This window comes from Vidua chalybeata, chromosome 6 (genome assembly GCF_026979565.1).
Source record: "Vidua chalybeata isolate OUT-0048 chromosome 6, bVidCha1 merged haplotype, whole genome shotgun sequence".
In the NCBI taxonomy this organism is placed as follows: Eukaryota; Metazoa; Chordata; class Aves; order Passeriformes; family Viduidae; genus Vidua; species Vidua chalybeata.
In genome coordinates, this window is record NC_071535.1 from 48,380,918 (window position 1) to 48,401,862 (window position 20,945).

The 20,945-nt window shown below is 41.4% G+C and overlaps 1 protein-coding gene across 6 annotated transcripts in view; it reads right to left on the reverse strand.

The window, feature by feature from the left end:
- The window catches only part of OSBPL5 (oxysterol binding protein like 5), a 133,585-nt gene that overhangs the window by 20,650 nt on the left and 91,990 nt on the right, over positions 1-20,945 (reverse strand). For all 6 annotated transcript variants that reach the window (XM_053946131.1, XM_053946134.1, XM_053946132.1 and 3 more), the window contains exons 8-10: positions 16,382-16,466; positions 7,615-7,786; positions 2,263-2,482 (exon numbers count right to left, since the gene is read on the reverse strand). In XM_053946131.1, the coding sequence (XP_053802106.1) occupies positions 2,263-2,482; positions 7,615-7,786; positions 16,382-16,466 (477 nt within the window). The remainder of the gene's footprint in view (positions 1-2,262; positions 2,483-7,614; positions 7,787-16,381; positions 16,467-20,945) is intronic.

The following is a 20,945-nucleotide window of genomic DNA, read 5'->3' on the forward strand; positions in this document are numbered from 1 at the left end:
ACAGGATGGACATAAATACAAAGAGAAAAAGATGCAGGAAGATATGAACAACCTCAAATAATAACTCTTTTTATAACTTCTTTAGACTACAAGCTTGGGAAAAAAATGTGGTTTTTTTCTGTTATCAACCTACCTACTGAAGTGTCTATTTTGTGTTCTAGACTGAGTTTTGCAGTCTCAAAGTTCTTCTGACACCTGTCTCTGCCTTCACATTTCAACTGCAAACAAGGCAAAACTGGAATGCCAAATGCACAAAGGCCTTCCAAGAGCACATCGTCACACCTACCCATGTGCACACGTTTAAAATGAGCCCTCAAAGCCAAGCTGAAGATGTAACTGCCAGTCTGTGACCTTTGTCCTGCCACACCTGAATTGCACACACAGGCTGTGCACAGTTTCAGTTTAAGATGACAACTGACATTACTTCTGGCATGTGTTTACCTTGAAACATCTCCACCCAGGGGAGTTACATCATTGCACAAAACTTATTTTTCTCTATGTTCCTTTCGTCAGTGAGTTCAGACTCAACAACCAATCCTACCTGTGTGGCCCAGGTGATGACAGCCCCACCTGCTGAAGGAATCTTACAAAACACCCACTGGCCAAGGCCACATGGCAATTATTTTTGGAAGCCCACTGGATGCTACCTATGCCTGAGCAGACACACTACGGACAGACTTATTTAATGCCATACAAAGTGTCACTCTCCAACAGAAATGCAGTCTTTTTCACTTGGTTTGTAGTGCATTTTTTTCTTATTTTAATGTAAAACTGCAGAGATCTCTCTCTCACACACACCCACGTACACACATCAGCGTAGCCCGTAAGGTTTGTTCGAACACCAAAATATCAGCCTGCCCTACCACCACTTCTAGGACAAGTTTGTCATGTGAAGAAAGGTCATTTTAGAATAAGCAGCTGACAGAAATTAAGCTTGCTTTCATTTTGCTGCTGCGTAGTTACTCATCTGTTTGAACCCAGTTACCATTTGCCTGTCTGCAAGGGGATTTGAGGGAAAAAATGCATTAAAGAGAAGCTAGGTGTAATTAGGTGTAATTGACTATATTTTTTTTGTCAATATTAGTAGTACACTTTCAGGAAAACATTGAAAGAAAAGGATAAGAGTCCGGTGAAGAGTCTGGAGCACGAGTCCTGTCAGGAGTAGCTAAGGGAACTTGGGTTTAGCCTGAAGAAAACAAGGACGAGGGAAGACCTTATCACACTCTAGAACTACCTGAAAGGAGGTCTTCTCCAGGTAACAAGTGATAGGAGAGGAGGAAGTGGCCTCAAGCGATGTCAGGGGAAGTTTAGATTGGATATTAGCATAATTTTTTCACTAAAAGGATTGTCTGGCATTGGAACCAGCCTGGAACAGATGGTGATTGGAGTCACCATCTCTGGAGGTACTTAAAAGCCATGTAGATGTGGTGCTGAGGGACATGGTTTAGTAGTAGACTTGGCAGTGCTGAGTTAATAACTGGACTTGATCTTGAGGGTCTTTTCCAATGTAAATCGTTCTACAATTCTGTGACTCTAAGAAAAAAAAATAGCTCTCCAGCAGTGTGTTTCTTTGAAGCACCAACAAGAAAAACATCAGCTTCCTTGTTCAAAGCAGCAGGCAAGCAAGTGCTCAGAGCAGAGCTCTTCTGCTGCTGGCTCAGACTGATTCTCACACAGCACACTTGGCTGCCCCAGCTCTCTAGCACTGCTTTCCTCAGAGGTGTCACAGTGACATCAGCTAGCAAGGCTCTTATGTGGAATAGAAATGCAGCCTCCTGCTGTTAAATGTCATGAGAAATGGCTTTCAGATCAGCAACTGGCATTTAGCAATCAAATGGCTCAAATGCTCCATTCAGACACAAAAAAAAATGCATAATAAAAAAAAGGAAGTGTCATATTTTGGATCACACAAGGACTGAGTGCCTTAATTGGCCAGGACACATGCCCAGGATAATAATCCCCCCTCCTGCTGGCTCCATGAATGTGCCAATGCTGTGCAGATCTTTAATGCAATAACTGGTTAAAGCAATCACTCATGCTAGAAATGCACGAAAGCACAGTAGCAGAGCTACTGTTCATAATGCAGAATTATTAAAGCATATGATAACACCACATAATTCAGCAGCAAACTGTGCTTTGCTTTGTCTGTAAAACACTGGAACTCATAAAGTTGGCTGTTACCTGCCATACAGCTAAAAGGTTGAATGACAAATACTACATTTTAACAGGAACAGGCAGCAATCAAGATTTTTGCTTTCTTACCTCTCCAAATTCTTCATAGACTTGTTCAATATAAGTGGTCCCCTTCCTTCCTGGAGAGACCTCTCCCTGTATTTCTGACTGATCACTCTCACTTTCATTTGTCTTCCTGCTGTTCTCATGTGCTTCATTCTCTGACTCCTCTATGTTGTCTCTCTCTGACTTGTCTGAAAAAGCATCATTTTCCAAGTGGTGGTTGTTCTCAAGGGTTGATTCATTCAACCTGCAACACACAGTTCATTACTTGCTTCACTTTGATTTACAAAGGCACATTGCTTAAGGCTTTTAAAACACAGTAAAAATACCCCCAGGACTCAGAATAGGGTGTGCAGACCACGACAATCTCAACACTGATTTCCTGAATAACAAGGGTTTTATCACAGAAAGAGTGAATTATTTTCCATCAAAATTTTCCCCTCCAAACTGCACTTTTCAAAATGTGCCAACTCCATTTACCCACCATTACATAGCCCTGCTGCTGGCTCTGGATGGGAGCCTACAGACCAGAGGGATACAGAGCAAGAGTGCTCCAACAACTCTACACTGCTGATAAGAGAACTGAAGTATCCATCAGGAGAGATTTTTCCCTTTACAGAAATCAGTGGATTGCAGCACATATTAAAAATATGACATTAGAGGATACATTTTCTTTTCAGTGCTATTGCTATTTTATTTCAACAGAGGGTGGTCCTAATTCAGTCCTACACTAGAAAAGAAAAATTTAAAAACTAATAGAAGCAAGTATTTTCTCACACACACACCCCTCCCTCATCCATTCCTTCCTCTGGGGGAACGTGCTTCCCCCAGATGATACTGTGTGGAAGAACAGAGTTGAAAGCATGGAGTGGACAACTGCATGTGGTAAGAATTCCTAAATTATAACAGTATCTAAGGGAAAGCATGGAAGGTGTAACAAGCTTCACGCTCAGTGATCCAGACTTTAGAGAATGCAAAAAATTCTCTCTCAAGTAACCTATAGCATCTCCACTTGAAAAAGCAGATGTAGTTCATATGACAGATGGCAAACATGATTGCACAGGCCAGAGATCAGGTGCTGAAAAGTACTCACTAAATGCACTTCTTTCAAGTGGTATCTATCACAGGAAACAGTTTTCTTTATTCATACATGTCTGCACACACATTACCTCTTCCACAGCCTGGCCTAGCTCCCATTTGCTGAACTTCTCAGCTTGTCCTTCCTCTGAAAATTTTGTAACTGAGACCTCATGAAAAATTGCTCTTGCATAGAGCAATAAAAAAAGATTCCTAGCTATAAAAAGCGTTTCAGAGGATCTAAACAGGCCCTGGATCTTGAAGAGTTTTGTAACTTCCTGTAGTCTATCTTCCTTTCCCAAGATTTCTCAGTACATGGGAATGTTCTGTCAAGCTTCTCTATGATGGGCATTTTCTTAGGCCATTCTGGCCATATTCCAATTTTTACTATGGATGAATGCTGAAAGTTCCCATCCTTGCTCTTTTCCCTGCTCTTGTTATTTTCTATTTTGAAAAGATAATTAAGCATTGCTAGGTAGAGCCAGATTACACTAAACTAAAAACTAAAAAAAAAAAAAAAAAAAAAAAAAAAAAGCAACAGAAGAATCAAAATGCAGAACTGGCATCAGCTTTTCAGAAGATCTCAACTTCCAACTATGCATTGAAATAAGCTCATGATTTTTAACTTGCCAAGCAAGCTACATTGTGACAGCCACAGCTCAGTTTCTGGCAGAGCCCAGTTTCTAGAGCTCTTTTGGAAGTATCATTTTACAGCTTTCTGTGTCTTTAGAAAATCTTTCTTTTAACTGCATTTGTAAATATATGCATGTCTGCATATATATACACATATACAGTGTTTATATATACAAACCACAAGGTTTTTTAATTGACAGTTGTACTGTACAGTAAAACTAAATAAGAGTCATAAATCAAGAGTAAATGACCAGCACTAATAATTTGCTATCAGACGTTATGTGTCTTCATTGTTCTAGTGCCAGGATGTTAGTTCTCTTTTTTAGTCAGCAAGCAGCAAATGTAGTGACTGATAACCAAATACACTGGAGGCACAGACTACACACACGTGAAATTAAAATCATAAAGCAGAAAAAAGATGAGGAGAGAGCTGTCTGGAGACATTATCCCACAGTTCCTTACCATAGTTGTTCCCTGGATCGTATGTTCAGGAAAATATTAGGTTTGGATCATTTAAATACCTAATTTATTCCTTAACTTTTCAATGGTCAGGTAAACATGTGAGTGTTGTCTGTGGTTGCTTTGCTCCCTAGACCTACTGAAAGTCTTCTCCATCGGGAAAAAAATACTAGAAAGAACAGTTCATTATAAAGCTTTTAGTTCATGGCTGAGAAGTAGGACTTGTTTCTATTTCATATTTGTAAAAAGAGCAAGTTTTCCAGTGTCATCTGCCTCACATTTGGGAAATATATGAATTTTAATTGAGTAAATTACCCTTTTCTTAGTTTTCTCTCACCACTACCCCCCCCCTTAGTATTTTTTTAGGATTTCAGATTTAGTCCAAGAGGGAAATCAGATTCATATGAAATTCCACTCAACTGTGCACTGATTACCCACCACCACAAACAAGGCAAGACTTAATGCATCCCGAGCCACAGAGCCACTCTGGAGAACCAAAGAGAAAATAGATGCTTCTCATTCTGAGGATCAAATACGGGATGCTGAAGTGCACCCAGATTCTTCCTCCAAAGAGAATCATCACTGAATATGTGTGATATACTAAAAACAAACGTCATGCCATGAGCTTGGCCAACCAATCAATGTAAAGACTTCACAGGGGCTTCCAATGAGATTTGGACCAGACTCCAAAAGCTGAGGGGGGAAATGACTATGCTAAAAGTCAGCATTGGATTTCCACTATGAACATGGGCAACTTGGCACTTTTCATGGATAATTTACTGTTTCAGCATATTAGAGTTCTCTTACAGCAGTGCTTTATTCTCTAAGTGGCATTCCTCGAAACATCAGTTGTTGACCAGGACTTCTTTGTGTTTGATACTGCTATTCTACACGAAGCAAATAAAAAACTTTGGCTTTTGCAAACGAGTAACCAGCCAGATTCCTGGGGCTGCTGGAGATAAGACATGGAATCCACAAGAAATACAACTTCATATTAAAAAGAAGAGTGCCTGGTGCCCTAAAAGTTTCTTGTCTAAAGTCACTGATGTGCACAGTACTTAAGCCTTTGATTCACTCACACAGTTCTCTCTCTCATTTTTATATGCTTCAAAAGACATGGATTTTGAAATCACTGTATAATCTTGATTTGTTTCCCAGCAGGAAAGGAGCAAAGCAGCCAGCAGACAAATGCAACTTTGGCTCAACAGAAAATCTGCTTTTGCCAGCTCCCAAGGGGTTTTTGTTCTCCCTATAATATCCATCATCTTCCCTTTCTTTTTCTGTTCTTAACAGAGTAGTTTGGCTAATTTGAAGATAGAGTTAAATGTAATTAACTGGCCCCCTAACAACTGCATGCCAATTTAATTGGTAAGATTTCCTGTAGGGAAAGCATTTAATTAGAATGACTGAATCCCTGTGAGGAAGCCACTGTTCACTGGCAAACCAAAACCACTTTGCTCAGCACTTGTACAGTTTGGGTTTTGCATTCTCCCTTATTTAAATGTTCTTCATTCCTTCAGGGATGACAGCAAGTCATCCTCCTGTCCTGTAACCCTCAAACTCCCCTGGGCTTTATGCACTGGGGAGTTTGGGTACACATTCCCAACAGAGGTAGGACTCAGAAAGGAGAGTGTACTGTCCAGACGACCACATGCTGAACGCCCAGCTTGAACCAGACTCAGCTAAAATTTGAGCCTGTAAGAAATATCTGATTGCAATTGTGGGTACTCTGTCCTGCTGAAAACTCTGCCATGTGTGTTGCTACTACTGAGTCCCATATTTCAAGAGGGCTTTTAATGTTGGACAACTAAGAGGTGAAATAGAGGTATCACTTAAGCATCATTCACACATCATATTCTGAAGAAATACTTTACTACAGTTTTAACCCTATCTTCTGCATCAGCTTACAGGAGCCATGGGTTTGCCTGAATGTTCTCAGTGCCACAGGCTCCATTTTAATATTATGTATATTTCTGTACACACATCCATCAGCCAAAAAAACAAGTCCACTGCATTCCTGAATTCATTATCCCAGTGAGCACTGAGACTCCCAGACATAAGGAAAGTATTACGAAAGAAGGCCACAAGCAGAAGTACTAGGGTACATTATGAGGTAAGAGATTAGATTTCCTTTTCTTCTCCCACTGCTTTCCAATAAAGCTCTCTTCAAACTCTAGATAAAAACCTGAAGAGCAGGACTGGAGAACACATGCTGGGATTACCAGAATGTATCAGGGCAAAGGACAGACTGAAATGCTGCCATCCCTTTGGTCCCATGGGGCCAGAGATACCTTCACACTCTGAAGAGGACTCAGACCCCTGCTGTTGTTATAACAGAGACCAAGAAAACCTCTTAAGGGTGAGGTCCTGCTCCGCAAGGCATCATCATTGCAGATTGCAAGAATTGCTACCCTAGAAACTGCATAACTGATGGTGCTCTGAGCTCGAAAAGTCAAATTCCAATCAGCAGAACTAGAAATAGACACTACCTCTCCCAGTTCTCACTCCAAAGGCCAAATGTCTATACCAGGAGGATTTTTGAAGTTGCTTATTCAGTTATAAGCAACAGAAAGGCCTGGGGCTTTTTAATGTGTACAGAGCTTTGATGCTCCAAAATGCTACAGTAATACCAGAAATATGAATAGAAAGGAGGCTGTGGGGACTTTTTCCCCTTATGTAAAAATTTATCTGATTCATCAAGGAAGAAGTTGGACACCCCTCAAAACCCCTGCAGAGAGAGAAAGTAATTATAAAACTAAGGATGCGGTGTGTGCACTCTGCTGACTATAACACAGTACTACTAGGGAAGAGTACACATTATTAAAAAATAGATCAGTCTCAGAGCCATATGTGCTATCAACACACAGACATTGTTAGTGACTGTGTCTGTGTAACTACAGCAGCTAGATTCTGCAATCTTTACTCAGGCAAGCCATTTTTCATGCTGGCATCCCCAGACACCATTTTGGCCCAAGCAGGGGACAGAAGAAAGTTGTTTATGTACAAACAAACACAGCTGAGATTTCCCACAGCCCATGTGTTCAAGCATTAGGTGGCAACACCCAGCCCATGTATTGATGAGGGATGCAGCAGCAGAACACACAGGCTGGTTTTTAAACAGAATTCCTCAGTTGACTCTGGCTTAATTATGCTCAAGTTTGAGCCATATGCCACCTCTCTGTGCGTTAAGGAGTAACAGCCCCATCTTACTGGAAGAACTCCTGGTCTGACATAGCACTGGTGTGCAAGAGGTGGTTGAGCCCCGCATGTGCAGAATCACCCGAGCTGTTCATGTCTCCACCCTTTCCCTGCTTGGAGGCACTGAGCCTGAAGAGGCTGGAACAACGCAGGGCAAGCTCCAGAGCATCCAGCCAGCATCGGCCTGTGAAAACAAAAGGAATTATTGAAGCACAGCAGAGTAAATAACACAATTCATGCACTGCTTCTAGAAAAGCTTCTTGCCTGGAAGTAAAGCTCATTATCATTATTATTTAGGAAGTCACTGGGTAGAATATATTTTTCATACATATAATCCCTAGGTTATCTTGCCAGGAATGGTGAGGTTTAGTGGCTGCATGAGTAATATATCTGCATGGGTGATACAGTGGGAAGCTCACCCCAACTTCCTCTTCCCTAAAAACATTCTGATCTCCCACAACTTGTTCACATCTCATTGCCCTTTCTGATTTAGTCTGAGATGCAGGGAATCTGTGCAGGCACGGTGCTTCCGCACCACCAGCATCTCACATCTGCAAGTAATACACTCCCTAAAACACATTCACCACTTGGCATCCCCACCTTAGGCACTTCCCAATGGCAGGGAGATGCCAGGGCACTGAGCTGTGTGGGAGAGATCCCTGCTTACTCTGGGATCACTGAACCACAGCCTGCTCAGGGGTCCCATGCTGGCTGCAGTAACCACCATTCCAACCAATATCCAAGATAGTCAATACGTGACAGAGTGATTGAGACTGGAGAAAGTTGCCAGGTTGTTCTTTTTCCTTCCTTCTCTGCATTTTACTTTTTTTTTTTTTTTCTATTTCTTCTCTCTGCCTGGTCCATCAGATAATCTCTGTGGGTCATCACTTTTTCTTATCTTGACGCAAAAAAATCTTTACCTGAAGGGTCCATTTTGGAGAAATTATAAGCATGGCACAGAGCCAAGACACTCTGCAGCTCCTATGCACAGCCACACTGGATTTCCTTATGGCCTGCACAGGTGCCACAGACAGACAGCAAATTAAAAGCACAGGAAACCAAGCTGACCCTTGGCTCCTTTTGCAATGATCCATACAAGGCCAGAAAGCTGTGTGCTAAAGCCCAACCACCACAGTGCTGGAGCTGCTGTACTCCTGGAAGCATCTGAAAACAGCCTGCTTCTATAGTGCAGTCATTAATGAGGCCAGGGCACCTGCAAATTAACTGAACATTTGAGAATTTAAGTATCAAGGGAGTTATTCTCTAATTTCAAGCTTGTAAAACAGAGCTCTTCATTACACTTCTCAGAATACATTTCATAATAATTAGAAGTGTGATTGAGAGGCAGTGAAGGAAACAAAGGATTTTGCTCTAGCAATGGCAAGTGCTGCAAACAGGGTTTCCCTGGACTGCATTAATTCCTGGTCCCATTTGGCAAAAATTTCATTAAATTCTTTTCTATCACACAGTATCAAGCACTTGCATAAATCTCACTGGGATCCTGCTGCTCTCCTGGGCAGAATTCCCATCAACTTCAACATTACCAAAATTTGGCCCTACAAGACCAATGACAGCTTAAAAAAAATCTAGAACATGCATATAAAGAAATATTTACAAATTTGAGTTGCTTTTAGTGCTTGCTTTGATACAAAGCTGCAACCAGTAAAATAAAAACATCTCAAATCTTTGAAGACCTGCACTTGAACATTTTGCCACAAACACTGCAGAGCCCCAGTCATTTATTCTAATTTTATCCAATAAATTCCTTCAACTTATGACTTAATAATAACATTACAAATAATAGTTAATAAAAGACTAGACAGGTTGAATACTGTTGGAATTGATTTCACACTATTTTGTATTTAACAAATATTCTTGCATTAAGGCTTTACAGGCAGAGATTTATGCCATTCTCACTATGTGGAGGATTTGCATGGATAACCCATTAGAGTTAATGGCTACACTGAGCACAAATCCACCACCTCCCACATATTCCTTGTCCCCCAAACCCACCATTATGCGCATCTGTTTCAGGCTGTGCCTCAGAAGGGAGCACACTCCTGCTCAGGCTCCCCGCCTTGACTCTCCTCTACTTTTAAAACTGCTTTTATTTTCCAGTTCCGCAGAGTGAGAACTCTGTGATTTGATATTTGGAAATGCTGCATATGTCAAGATATTTTTGTATTAAATAGGCTGTTAAAATCAGGTGCTTTGACAGGTAGGTTTATTTGTAGCAGCACGAGCCCTTTGAGGGCAGCACCGAGGTCATCTCCTCAGTGCTCTGCAGCTCTCAGGTACATTCATTTTCCTATGATGGCTGAGGCAAGGGTGGCCCAAAGTCTCCCTCAGACATCCCCCTCCCTGGGGATGTAGACAGAGCAGCCCATGCTGGCCATGACCCATGGGCAGCTCTTTTACTCCCACCCCACTGCCACAGGGGTTCACTGGTGCTGACATGACCTTACAGGCTTGGTCAAAAATTTGGGGTTCACTGCGTCACCAGAGGAAATTTCTACACAATATACTTAGGGTTTCCAACTCTTCAGATAACTTCCTGGGAGGCGTTATGAGAAACCTGAATCTTTTCTGAAGCCTCATTCAAGGAGCTTAAATTAAAAAAAAAACAAAACAAAACATTAAATATTCATTTTAATAGTCCCAGGCAGATACACAAAGCTTTAGAGGAACTTGTGCATAAGCAGTCAGCATTCCTCGTGCCCTGCAGCAAACAGAAATGGCATCAGTGTACACCCTTGTTTTCATTTCTAACAGAAACTGAACCGAAGGGATGCAGAGCATCCCCAAGCCCAGAAATGGGCCTTCAGCCATCAGGTGGTGCTGTGAATCTAAACAAAGATGTCATTAACCCAAATGGAAAATACAGGCTCACTTCTGCAAATAAAAAGGTTACATTCTCTGCAAGTCAATGGTGTGTTAATTGCAGCATAAAACCATAAAATTACACTCTCTCAATTACAGGGATTGCACACAAGATAAACCTGTTTCCTTGCTAAAGGCCTATATGAAATGTTTTTACATCTGAGTAACCCTTCTGTTGAGCTGTATTATTCTGGATTGTGAAGATGATACAAAAATGCTAGCATTTGGATTACTTAATTGCTTACCTGACAAGTCTACTCACTCCCTCAGGAACTGCAGTAGGGGAGAAATGAATGTGGTCACATAATTAAAGGCTGTCACCTACAGTCACGGTACTGCATGAAGGCTTCATGGCTACCTCAATTCTCACATCTTCTAATTTTGAGTGGGTGACTCAAATAGGTTTTTTTCTATACAGGGTAATTAGATCAGAAAATAATGTAAGATGTGGGTTCCTTCAGAGAGGAATGGCAGCCCAAAAGGGTGCATATGAAGGAAGCAAAAAAAAGTTACAATAATGTTCTTTTGGGAGGTTTGAAGCTGCAATGTAAAAAGTGCAATAAATTATCAGTTATAATTTTTCACAAACTGTGGCTTAAACTCAGCATATGTTTAAATTCTGAAGAAGAACCCAGAAGTATATTGTCACCTTGTGGCAGAATCTCCCCACAAGCTTTTAAGCTGTTCTCAAATCAAATTATGTAGAAACAGAAAGTACATTGGAAAATACCTCTAAGATTATCAAGTCCAACTGTTAACCCAGGACCGCCAAGTCCACCATTAAACCATGTCCCAAAGTGCCCCATCTGCATGTCTTCTGCAGGGATGGTGACTCAGCCACTTTCCTGGGCAGCCTGTTCCAGGGCTCATCCACTAAGCAGGTCACCTTGCCATAGAAGGAGATCATTTTGGTCAAGCAGGACCTGCCTTTCCCAAACCCAGGCTGGCTGGTCCTAATCCCTTGGTTGTCCTGTACATGCTTTGAGGTGCAAACAGGAATCACTATGGCTCCTTGCAGGACACCTCCTGGGTCAGCAGGGCACTGCTGGCACCATGAAGAAACCTGGAGGCTGCAAGGCTGAATAGCAGCAGGCATGTGCTTGCACCAGCTCTTTTTTTCACAGACAAAAGGAACTACAAAATGCAAGAGACAAAAATAATTTCTTCTCCCTCTTGGGGAAACAAAATCAGAACAACAGAAGGTGCTTATGCTGCTAACCTAGGTTCAGTTCAAAGAAAAATGTGACTCTGTCCTAGTCTTTGAAGAGATCTAAAATTACAAAAATATCTCACAGGACAAAAACAGGCAGCATTGAAAACACAAAGCTATTCAGTTTTGAAATTCTTTGCACTCACCTAGAACAACTCATAATCTGATGTGCCAAGTCTATGTGCCACATTTTGCAGCAGCTGGTCATGGAGGACGCAGCCAATGTTCTCTCACCACTCACGAGAAAGAAAAATCTGCTCTAGATGGAATCACACCCGAACACACAGAAATATCAGTCTGGGACTATACTTCTTTTCCACTGCATTCCTGTAGCTACAGAACACCTGGGATGAATCTCTTGCCAATTAAGACTTCAAAAGGCTCACACTGAGCAACCACACATTCCTCCAGAGAGGCCTCACTAAGGGAATATTATTCTTCTTGAATTATTAAAGTCCTCCAGCTTTGGCCTCATGTCTCACACTTACAAGATAGATGCTTTTAAAATTCAATCTGAAGTAGACTGTCACCTGGAAATGATGAATTCTTGTTCAAGTGCACACAAATCATGAATGGTGAGAAAGAGGCTGATTTGGTTCAGCCAGTGAACATTAAGATCATCGTGTTCAGCTGACTGCTTATTTTGCTGTACCACTTGGGTGCCTGTGTGCATGATTTCTCCCACTCTGGCTGTCAAGATGCAAGAATGTGAGCTCTCAATTAGCTGCAGGTGCAATTTATGCAGTGAACTTAATGAAATCTTGTTGCAAAAGCCTGGATTTTAAACCACTGTGAAAGGTCTAAGGAATATGAAAAACAGACATAAAGCAAAAAAGATACTCTATTTTCTCCAGAGCTGCAAAGACCCAGAGATGTATTTCATTGTTAAATTGGTTTCAAATTGCAATCTTCCCTGAGGTTTTTTGCTTTTGTGCATGACCCTTATTTCAATAACCTAATTTCTTTCCCAGATGAGAGCATCAGTCTGGGGGAAGGGCCAGATGCCTAGAAAAGAAACAACAACACTGTAAGCCAGACCATCAGGATTTCCACACACTGTATCCACATTGGGCAATGGAGGCTACCCAAAGCATACAAGGAGAGGGCAGACAGAAGGAATAAAATATAAATGTGGTTTACAATTTCACGTTAAGATTTCAACCCTTGGTAATCTGCCACTTTGAATTCCATTAGTAGGAATATGCCCTGTGGCAGCACTGCCCATGGCAGAGTGGAGATCCTCACTCTGAGACCTAAGCAGGTGACTTAAAATGCTTAGGACACACCAGTTAGATCTCAGGAGCAGCTCCAGAATGGTCTGGACAGGAAGCTTGGGACAGATTTAAACTACTAATTCTAAGTCACTCCTCCTAAGCACAAATCTGAAATATTGACACAGTCACTGGTTCAGAAAAAGCAGTCTTCTTTTTTGAAACTGCTAAGAAAGAAAGACCTTGCACTTGTACAGGTTGAGCCTGTAGGTTGACATGACCTTTCCAGAGGCTGATGTTTAAAACACATCAAAAGGCAGACTGCTGCTCTGGTCTGTGAATGTGAAACCTCCTGTAGCCAGGCAGTGGTACTGCAGATCGTCCAGAATTCATGGTCTTAAGTGCTACGAACAGTCTGTCACAGATGGTACAGCAGAGGGGAAAATGGGGATTCTGAAATGCTGAGAGAAAAAGTAGGCCATTTAGCTGCTGATCATGATATAGTTGCCTGGATGGCTGAACTGTACATCTAACATATGCAACAACTCAGTATTTCCCAGCAAGTCAGAGCCCTCCACAAGTTAGTTATATTTGCCAAATGCTTTGTTCATTTTCCACTACTAACATGGGAGACTGTGGTTAAGAAGAACACGACAAGGACACCTCTTCAGAGATGCTGTAGATTCATTCAGGGTTGCACTATGGGGGAGATGTGAACACACTTCAAATATACACAAGGGCCCAGATCCTACCTGCCCCATTTGTCTCAGTTGGCTTAGCTCATTTTACCTCAATCTCCTGTCTCTCTTGCATCCTCTTGGTTTGTCCAGAGTGTTAAAGAAATTAAACAAACTCAGGGACACCCTTTTGGAGATGCCTCTTTACAACAGGTGAAGCAATGTAACAGTCTAAAACCATTTCAGTCCTGTCTTCCGAGCTTAAAATCAAACTGTACAAACTGCAAACTACAAGCCTTACTTTCCTGCAGTTTATACAGAATTCTTTACATGTAGCAGTTTCTGCTCCTTGTGTCTTTGTCTGCATATGTTTTACATGACCTACTGACATTAATACTGTTTCCAAGTCACTCGTCTCCATGTATGACACTCATGTTTGGCCCTTTGTCAGGACATGTGTTTGGGAGGAAGCTGTTCTTCCCTCTTATCTGGAGATTCACATCCTGCCCTTCCTACACAAAATATGCCCACTTTCCACAGCTCACTGACCTCAGCTGTGAAATCAAATACTCTCATTCAGCTGAAAATAACACTACTTTTCATGCTAATATTTCTGGTGCAATTCAGAATCAATTTTTTTGTGAAGTCCACTGCTAAATGGACAGATTCCAAAGCTTTCGCTTTCATGATCATCTCATCAGACTCAGAATCTACCAGCCATAATGTGGGTGCTCCTGGAGCAGGTGGCTCTTAGGGCACTGCTGGTGCTGTCCAAGAGCTTGTATTTTGTCTTGAACCAAAGGCCCTAGTTACTTTATAGATACACATTTAGGATATTTGATTGAGAAGCACCTAAGTTCCTCCTCCTCCTTCCCTTGATCACTTAGCTTTCCATCTAACATTAGGATCCTACTTGAGAGAAGCAGCAAAGTAAAGTCACACTAAGCTGAAAGTAACTCTATTTTCAAAATGCGTTCCAGCAACTCACTATTTTAAGCTCTTTTAACACTGGAGACACATAATAATTCACTGGGCAGAAAACTTCCCACAAGCATTTCAACACTGAAAATTCTTATGTGCTAGGTATGGTCCCTTTTGTGCTTTTCCACCCCGTGTTGTACAACCCAGACAGAGAGATCACAGCTAGAAAAGTCTCACCTCTGATGATCTCTTGGGAGCTATTGCTACCTTAGGAGCAATTACTAACTTAAGGTTAGTTAGAACAAATTTAAAACTCTTCTACTCCATGTAACTGGCCTGTGGCAGACATCATAAAAAGAGAGAGTAGAAGCTCAGCCACAGGTCTCTTTGCCAGGCTGCCTCTGTGGTTTAATCATTAATAATTAAAATCGTGGAAAGACAAGCACATGGGCCTCTAAGGAAATAATATTTTATAAAATCTGGATTGAGAGACAGTTGTTGAAGCTATTTGGTTGCCTAAGAAATCTGTGTGACTCTTCTGTATATCTGTTCTGTGGGCTGTTTGTATAACCAGGATTTGAAATGCCTCTAATTTAGCAGCTCTTCCCTACAGCACTATTTTCCCCCACAAGAGATTATTGCATCAATCTATCTCTTTCTAGGCACATGATATTTGGAACCAGAATCCTGAATACAGAATTCTGTATTCCTTTACACAAATAAGTTCCAAAAGCATACTATTTTAGGAAATAGATGTGTTTCTATGTGTCTATATACGTTCTGTTTATTTTCATATAATTTCACTACACTGACATCTGCGAGCAGTTTTCAGTGTCAAGATGGTGTCCCTCACTATGAACTGTCCTCCTTTCACTGCAGGAGGAAAATAGCACAAAAGTCTGTAATGAAGGAAGATTTCCTATTCTAAAGTGTCACGTCAAAGGTGCATTTGCATTGTCTGATTTACATCCATTAGGAAAATGTAAAACCTAATCACTGGACCAGAAGGACACTACTTTGAAAGCCCATTTCACTCCATAAGAAGTCCTGTTGTCCCTAAAGTTACTCTAGATGAAACCCAAAGGAGCATACGGGATAGATGAACCCCCTTGGTGGGGTAGGTGAAAAATATCTGTAAAACAAACAGCCTGGGTTAATTTGCTATGAAAAAAAATATATATAGAGTAGTCTGAAGGTCAAATGGAATGAAAACATGGTTTTAATCTTCTTATCTACTTATAAATCACTGATATTTTATGTCCTCGGAAGTAATTTATAAAGATTTTCACATAGCAAGCTGGCATGTCTGTTATATACTGACCTAAATTTACCTTCCATAATTTTGCAAATTCCCAGAATGGTATTTTACATGTGGAGTCACCAGCATCTGCGCCTACTACACTGCAAACCACAGCACAAATAGTTTACAGCAAAATTCAGGTGGCTGAAAGGCATCTACTGACAGCTCTTCAATATTACCATGCCATTTTCCTCCAACAGATCCTTCCCCAGAGTAATACATAGGCAGATAAGTCAATGAAGTCTCTGCTGAACTGAGGACACAGAGTCCTTTTCATATCAGTTTTGGGATTGACTCCTTCCACCCTTTAGTTTACACTGACTTAGTGGATTTTCCCAATTAGAAGCCTAAGTCCTTCTTCCATACACAAGGCCAGAGAGGTGGCTGCTCAGTGAGGGCAATGAAATGTGCCAGAAGTCTGCTTGACTTATTCTCACCATTGCTAAGAGCAGATTTCAAGCTGAGTGAACCACCATTTTTTCCTTTATACATTTTCTTTTTGTTTGTTTTTAATCAATCTATTTTCTTAACTAGCAAGAAGTATTCTATCTGGAGAAAGCAAAGAAACGCCCAGACTTACCATCTGATTCAGAGGCTGCTCTGAAAATCAAGTAGCTGCTGGGAAGAGGCTGAGTGATCGAACCGACATTTTCTCCCTTTGGTCCCTGGAAATGCACACAGACAGAAAGATGTAAGGCACAAAAGCTGCAATGAACTGTTCAATGTCTTTCCACCCTTCCCAGGCAGAGTGTGCATGTTGGTGATACAAAAGAAGGCAGGAGCAGGTGGAATAATTTGGAGAGACTCATTAGTAATCATGATATTGCTGCTGCAGCTCCAAGGCAGTAATGAGCTCCTATGAAAATGGGGCTTGGTCTAACCTATGCTCATATTCTCATATTTATATGCTCATATTCTGATATGCAGAAGTGGAAAGATCTTACTGTTGCCACTTGGGACAAGATCAGTCAAACCATTGTGCAACACCAGAAGGAACTGCTCCATGAAGTGCACATGGAGTCTGCTTGCAGCCAGACACTCACCATGAAACACCCTGCACTCGCCACCACAAAAGCAGTAGAGCCACACCTTGTGCTGTGAGTGCCTCCAGCAGAGAGGCAACAGCAGCTCTGCTGGAAGCAAACAATGGGGAAACTCCATCCTGAGTCTGTGGGAAAGGTGAAGATGGGAAAACCACAGAATGAGGACCAAAGGCTCCCCAGCATGGGCACATTCTACTGGGTTGCAATCCTTCACCTTTAAATCTAGAGAACCCTTACCCTGTGGTGCCTGCGGTGACAAGCCACTTCAGGCTTTGCTTATTTTATGCTGCCTTTAGTTTAGAAGCTGTGGCAAAAAATACAAAAAAGTGTCTTGTAAACATCCTGCCATTGTGCTTTCAGCATGACCCCCTGGAAATGATGCCCAGGGGAGCAAAGTTCATCCTGGATGAGACACTTCTTTGAGCAGAACCACAGGCTCCCTCCTTGATCTCCTTCCTGCTTCCTTCTCTTCTGAACTCCAGAGGATGCTAAGAAAAAGCAGTTCCTGTATGAAGGGAACACAGCGTCATACTCTTCATGGTATGGACTTCGTGCCATAACCAGACAGAAATAAATAGAAATCTCTCCTCCTCCATTGCATTTTCAAAGTGACCCAGCCTCCTCCAGCTCATTCTGTTCCTCACTTTGTAACAAATAACACAAAAGCAGATCTTTTTTTCAAATATGCAGACATTATGTCAGAAATAAAAGCAGGGCAGAAAACATCACCAGTACTTGGTGACCACAATGTCACCTGCAGAGGAGAGCAAGAAGATGCTCCAGGATGCTCCAATACAGATTTCCTTGACTTTCTAAAGAATACCACACAATGCTGAAAAACTGTAGGCAGATTTTTGCAGTTTGAGTATTACTTTCCTCCCTTAGATAGGCCTTGATAGTATCCAACCATATTCCTTTAAAGAAGGATTCCTTCCTCCTAGTTGATAAGCATGGAACTGTGACTGCTACTGAAAACTGCTCCTGTATACAGGTGCTTCACAGTTAAATAGTCATTTTATCTGGATTTTTGTTTTTAAGTTATACTCAGAAAACCAAAATTTGGACAGAATTTAAAGTAGGAAAAACATCAAAATCTATCTGAGTGTATGAACTTGAAGTGTTAAGAAGACAACAGTCTCCAGTCAAGCTTCTTGCCTTCACACCTTCAGGGTTCCTCTGCTGTGAAGAGAAACTGGATTCCTCGTTACTTTCTTTTTCCCCTCCCCTCTCCCACAGGAGGTTCACAAAATTAAGACTGTTTAAAGGCTTAATAGTCAGGACTGGCAAAGTTGAGATTTGATTTGTAAACCAGAGCAGAGCAGCTTAAGACATTACTAGTGACATTAATGCAATCAGGCATCATTCCCCATGGCATTTTTCCCTTCAGCTGCTTGCAGCTGAGCAGGGCATTGGAGATCTATTGATAATACCATTACTTGTGTTTTTAGTGCAGAGGTGGATATTTGCTCTGTTTGAGGAAAAACCCCACAACCTAACAGTACAGATACAGGGAAACAATATTAAAAAAAAAAGAGGAAATGGGAAAGAAGTGATAACACAAGATTCTAACAGGCATTTAGGCACTATTTATGCATTTATGGATTAACTCAAAAAGCAGCCAGGTCACTCTGTCAAGGAATCATATTCAACAGTAAGGCATGTTCATGCATGGAGGGGGCCATTTCCAACAGAAAAAGAAAAGAGAGGAGGCCACGAAAATAAAACCAACATCTGCACGGATTAAATGATGTTCTGTATCTGCACAGCAGAGATAATGATGCTTTCTACCTCCCAGCCTTCGAGCACCATGCCAATGACCATCCCTCACTCAAAGTATTATCCCAGCTGCACCAGCACCCAGAGCCTGGCTGCAGCCCCTCAGCAGTACAACTTAGAAAGGATCAGCTTCAGATCATTCCTATCTTTACATCTGCTTTGAGACTCAAAAGGCATTATGAAACAGGGGGTGATTGGGCTTTGAAAAATGAAGAGGACTGACAGTTTTGGATAGTATGACAAGACATCTCAGAGAGTCATAAAACAAAGCTTAAAAAGGGGGGAAAAAAATCTCCTTATTGCGGATAACCACAAGGATGAAGATGAAACCATTGTATTATGGAGTAGAATAACAACTAGAAAAGCGGCAGTGCAAGACCATTACTAGAACTTTTTATTTAAAGGAATGACTCAAATTCTTACAAATGAACAAAATTCAAATTACACATTTTCCCAGATTCAGTAGGTCTGATCCCAGCTTACTTATTGTTCTAAATAAATGTCAGAACAGGCTGCAGATAATGAAAGCCTTCCCACACCACACTGCTCAGCAAGCTTGAAGGGAAATACAACCTATTCCAGGACATCTTTTGGGACAGGCAGGCAAACCCTGCCAGCTGATAGATCTACACTCCCTCTGTGCAGCAGGAGGACAGACACCCACAACCTCACACAAATTACGAGGTTGGCATTCCCCAGTCTCCTGCAGCAACCTCGGCAAAATGTCTCTTCCCATGGGCAGTGTGGGATCACACTGCCCTCACACACTGGACAAAGTGCCCCTGCAGCAGCATCTGGAGTGTGTGGGGGAAGCTTTTCTTACTGCTGCTTTCACTGCTGGCTGATTTTGGGACCTTGATGGTTTTGGCCTTACATTTACTAAGGCCTGGATGGAACAAATAGGTAAGAGGTATAACCCATGTGCACTGCAAAGGACTTTCAGGCTGAAACTCTCAAAAAGCCAGGGAAGCAGTATAGAATAAAGAACTCTTTCCCTCAGCAATATGCTTCTAAGAGAGCTCTAGACCCCAGAGAGCTTTATAAGAAAAACAGTACCCTGGTAGATGTATTTAGCTTTCAACTGTAAGCCATGGCCTTTACATCTTATCTTGAAAGGTGCCCCAAAATCTTGTCCTGCTCTAACTAAAGTTAAATGCCTGTACATCAAATTTATTTGGCCAGTACTACCATAAAGGCCTATGGCAGTGCCTGAACCAAACATTTGTTCCAGGGCTGAACCCCAGAGTTAGCTCCAAACATCTGCTGGGCAGCCAGGCCAATATGTACAAAGATATTCAGTAATAAACTGAGTAAACTGCAAATCCACTGATGAGAGTGAAAGCTGGACCATCAGCTCTAATCTGGATAACCTCTGAAAATTTCACAAGCCATTTTGGCCAAGAATGAAAGGTGTTCATCCACCTCTTATTTCTATTGTGATGGACAGTAACTTGGGCTTTTTGCTTAAGCTCAAGTGAATCTGTATTTAATGAGAAACAGACTTTCTTTGCATAGTTATACACAAACAATGTAGATCAGTCAATTCTGCTCCAGTTGCTTTAAAAAGAGGCTGTGAAACAACATAAAATAAAGTAGTATTTTTAGCAGCTTCAGCCTTAAACTGTTGACAAAGTGCAGACAGCCTCTTTGACATCAAGCAGCTCACTGGTGGATTTCTTCCTGATGTGTATTTTGGAGTTTACCTCGTGGCTGAAAGCATCTATCACACGCAACAGTCCAGGCTGAACTCAGGTTTCAGGGAGTATCCTACTATGCAGCTCAAATGTGGCTTTCTAAATATGTCTCAAGAGACACAGAATATTACTTTGACTTTAAAATTTAAACCTCTTTGGACTTCCTCTAGTCCACAAACATTTTTGGATATACACTTCCTTCACATTTACTATACTAATTCTTATTTCTAACTTATTTTTTTCTCAAGAGACACAAGAATTAGATATACATGCACATACACATTGATTAAAACCTCCTTTTTCTTTGGGATGCTTCCTATCAAAGGAAGGGCATCCTAGTGCAACACTTCAGATCTGTCAGCAACTCTGCCTTTCAGCAGCTGACTGCACTTTTGATTCTATTTTTCACTACCTCCTCTGACTGTGCTTCTCAGAAGAATTCAGTTGACCTGTCAAGTCACAAGGAAGGTTTTTGTTGACAGACAGTAAATCATCAACAACCTTCTTGGGTGCATGTTCTGAATTTAAAAAGCATCAAAACTCTCAAAACTGCATAAGAAGCAAGGTAGAAACGAAACCTTTGGAACTTTAAGGAAAAGCAATGCATTTAGGCACAAAGCAGAGCTGAGCT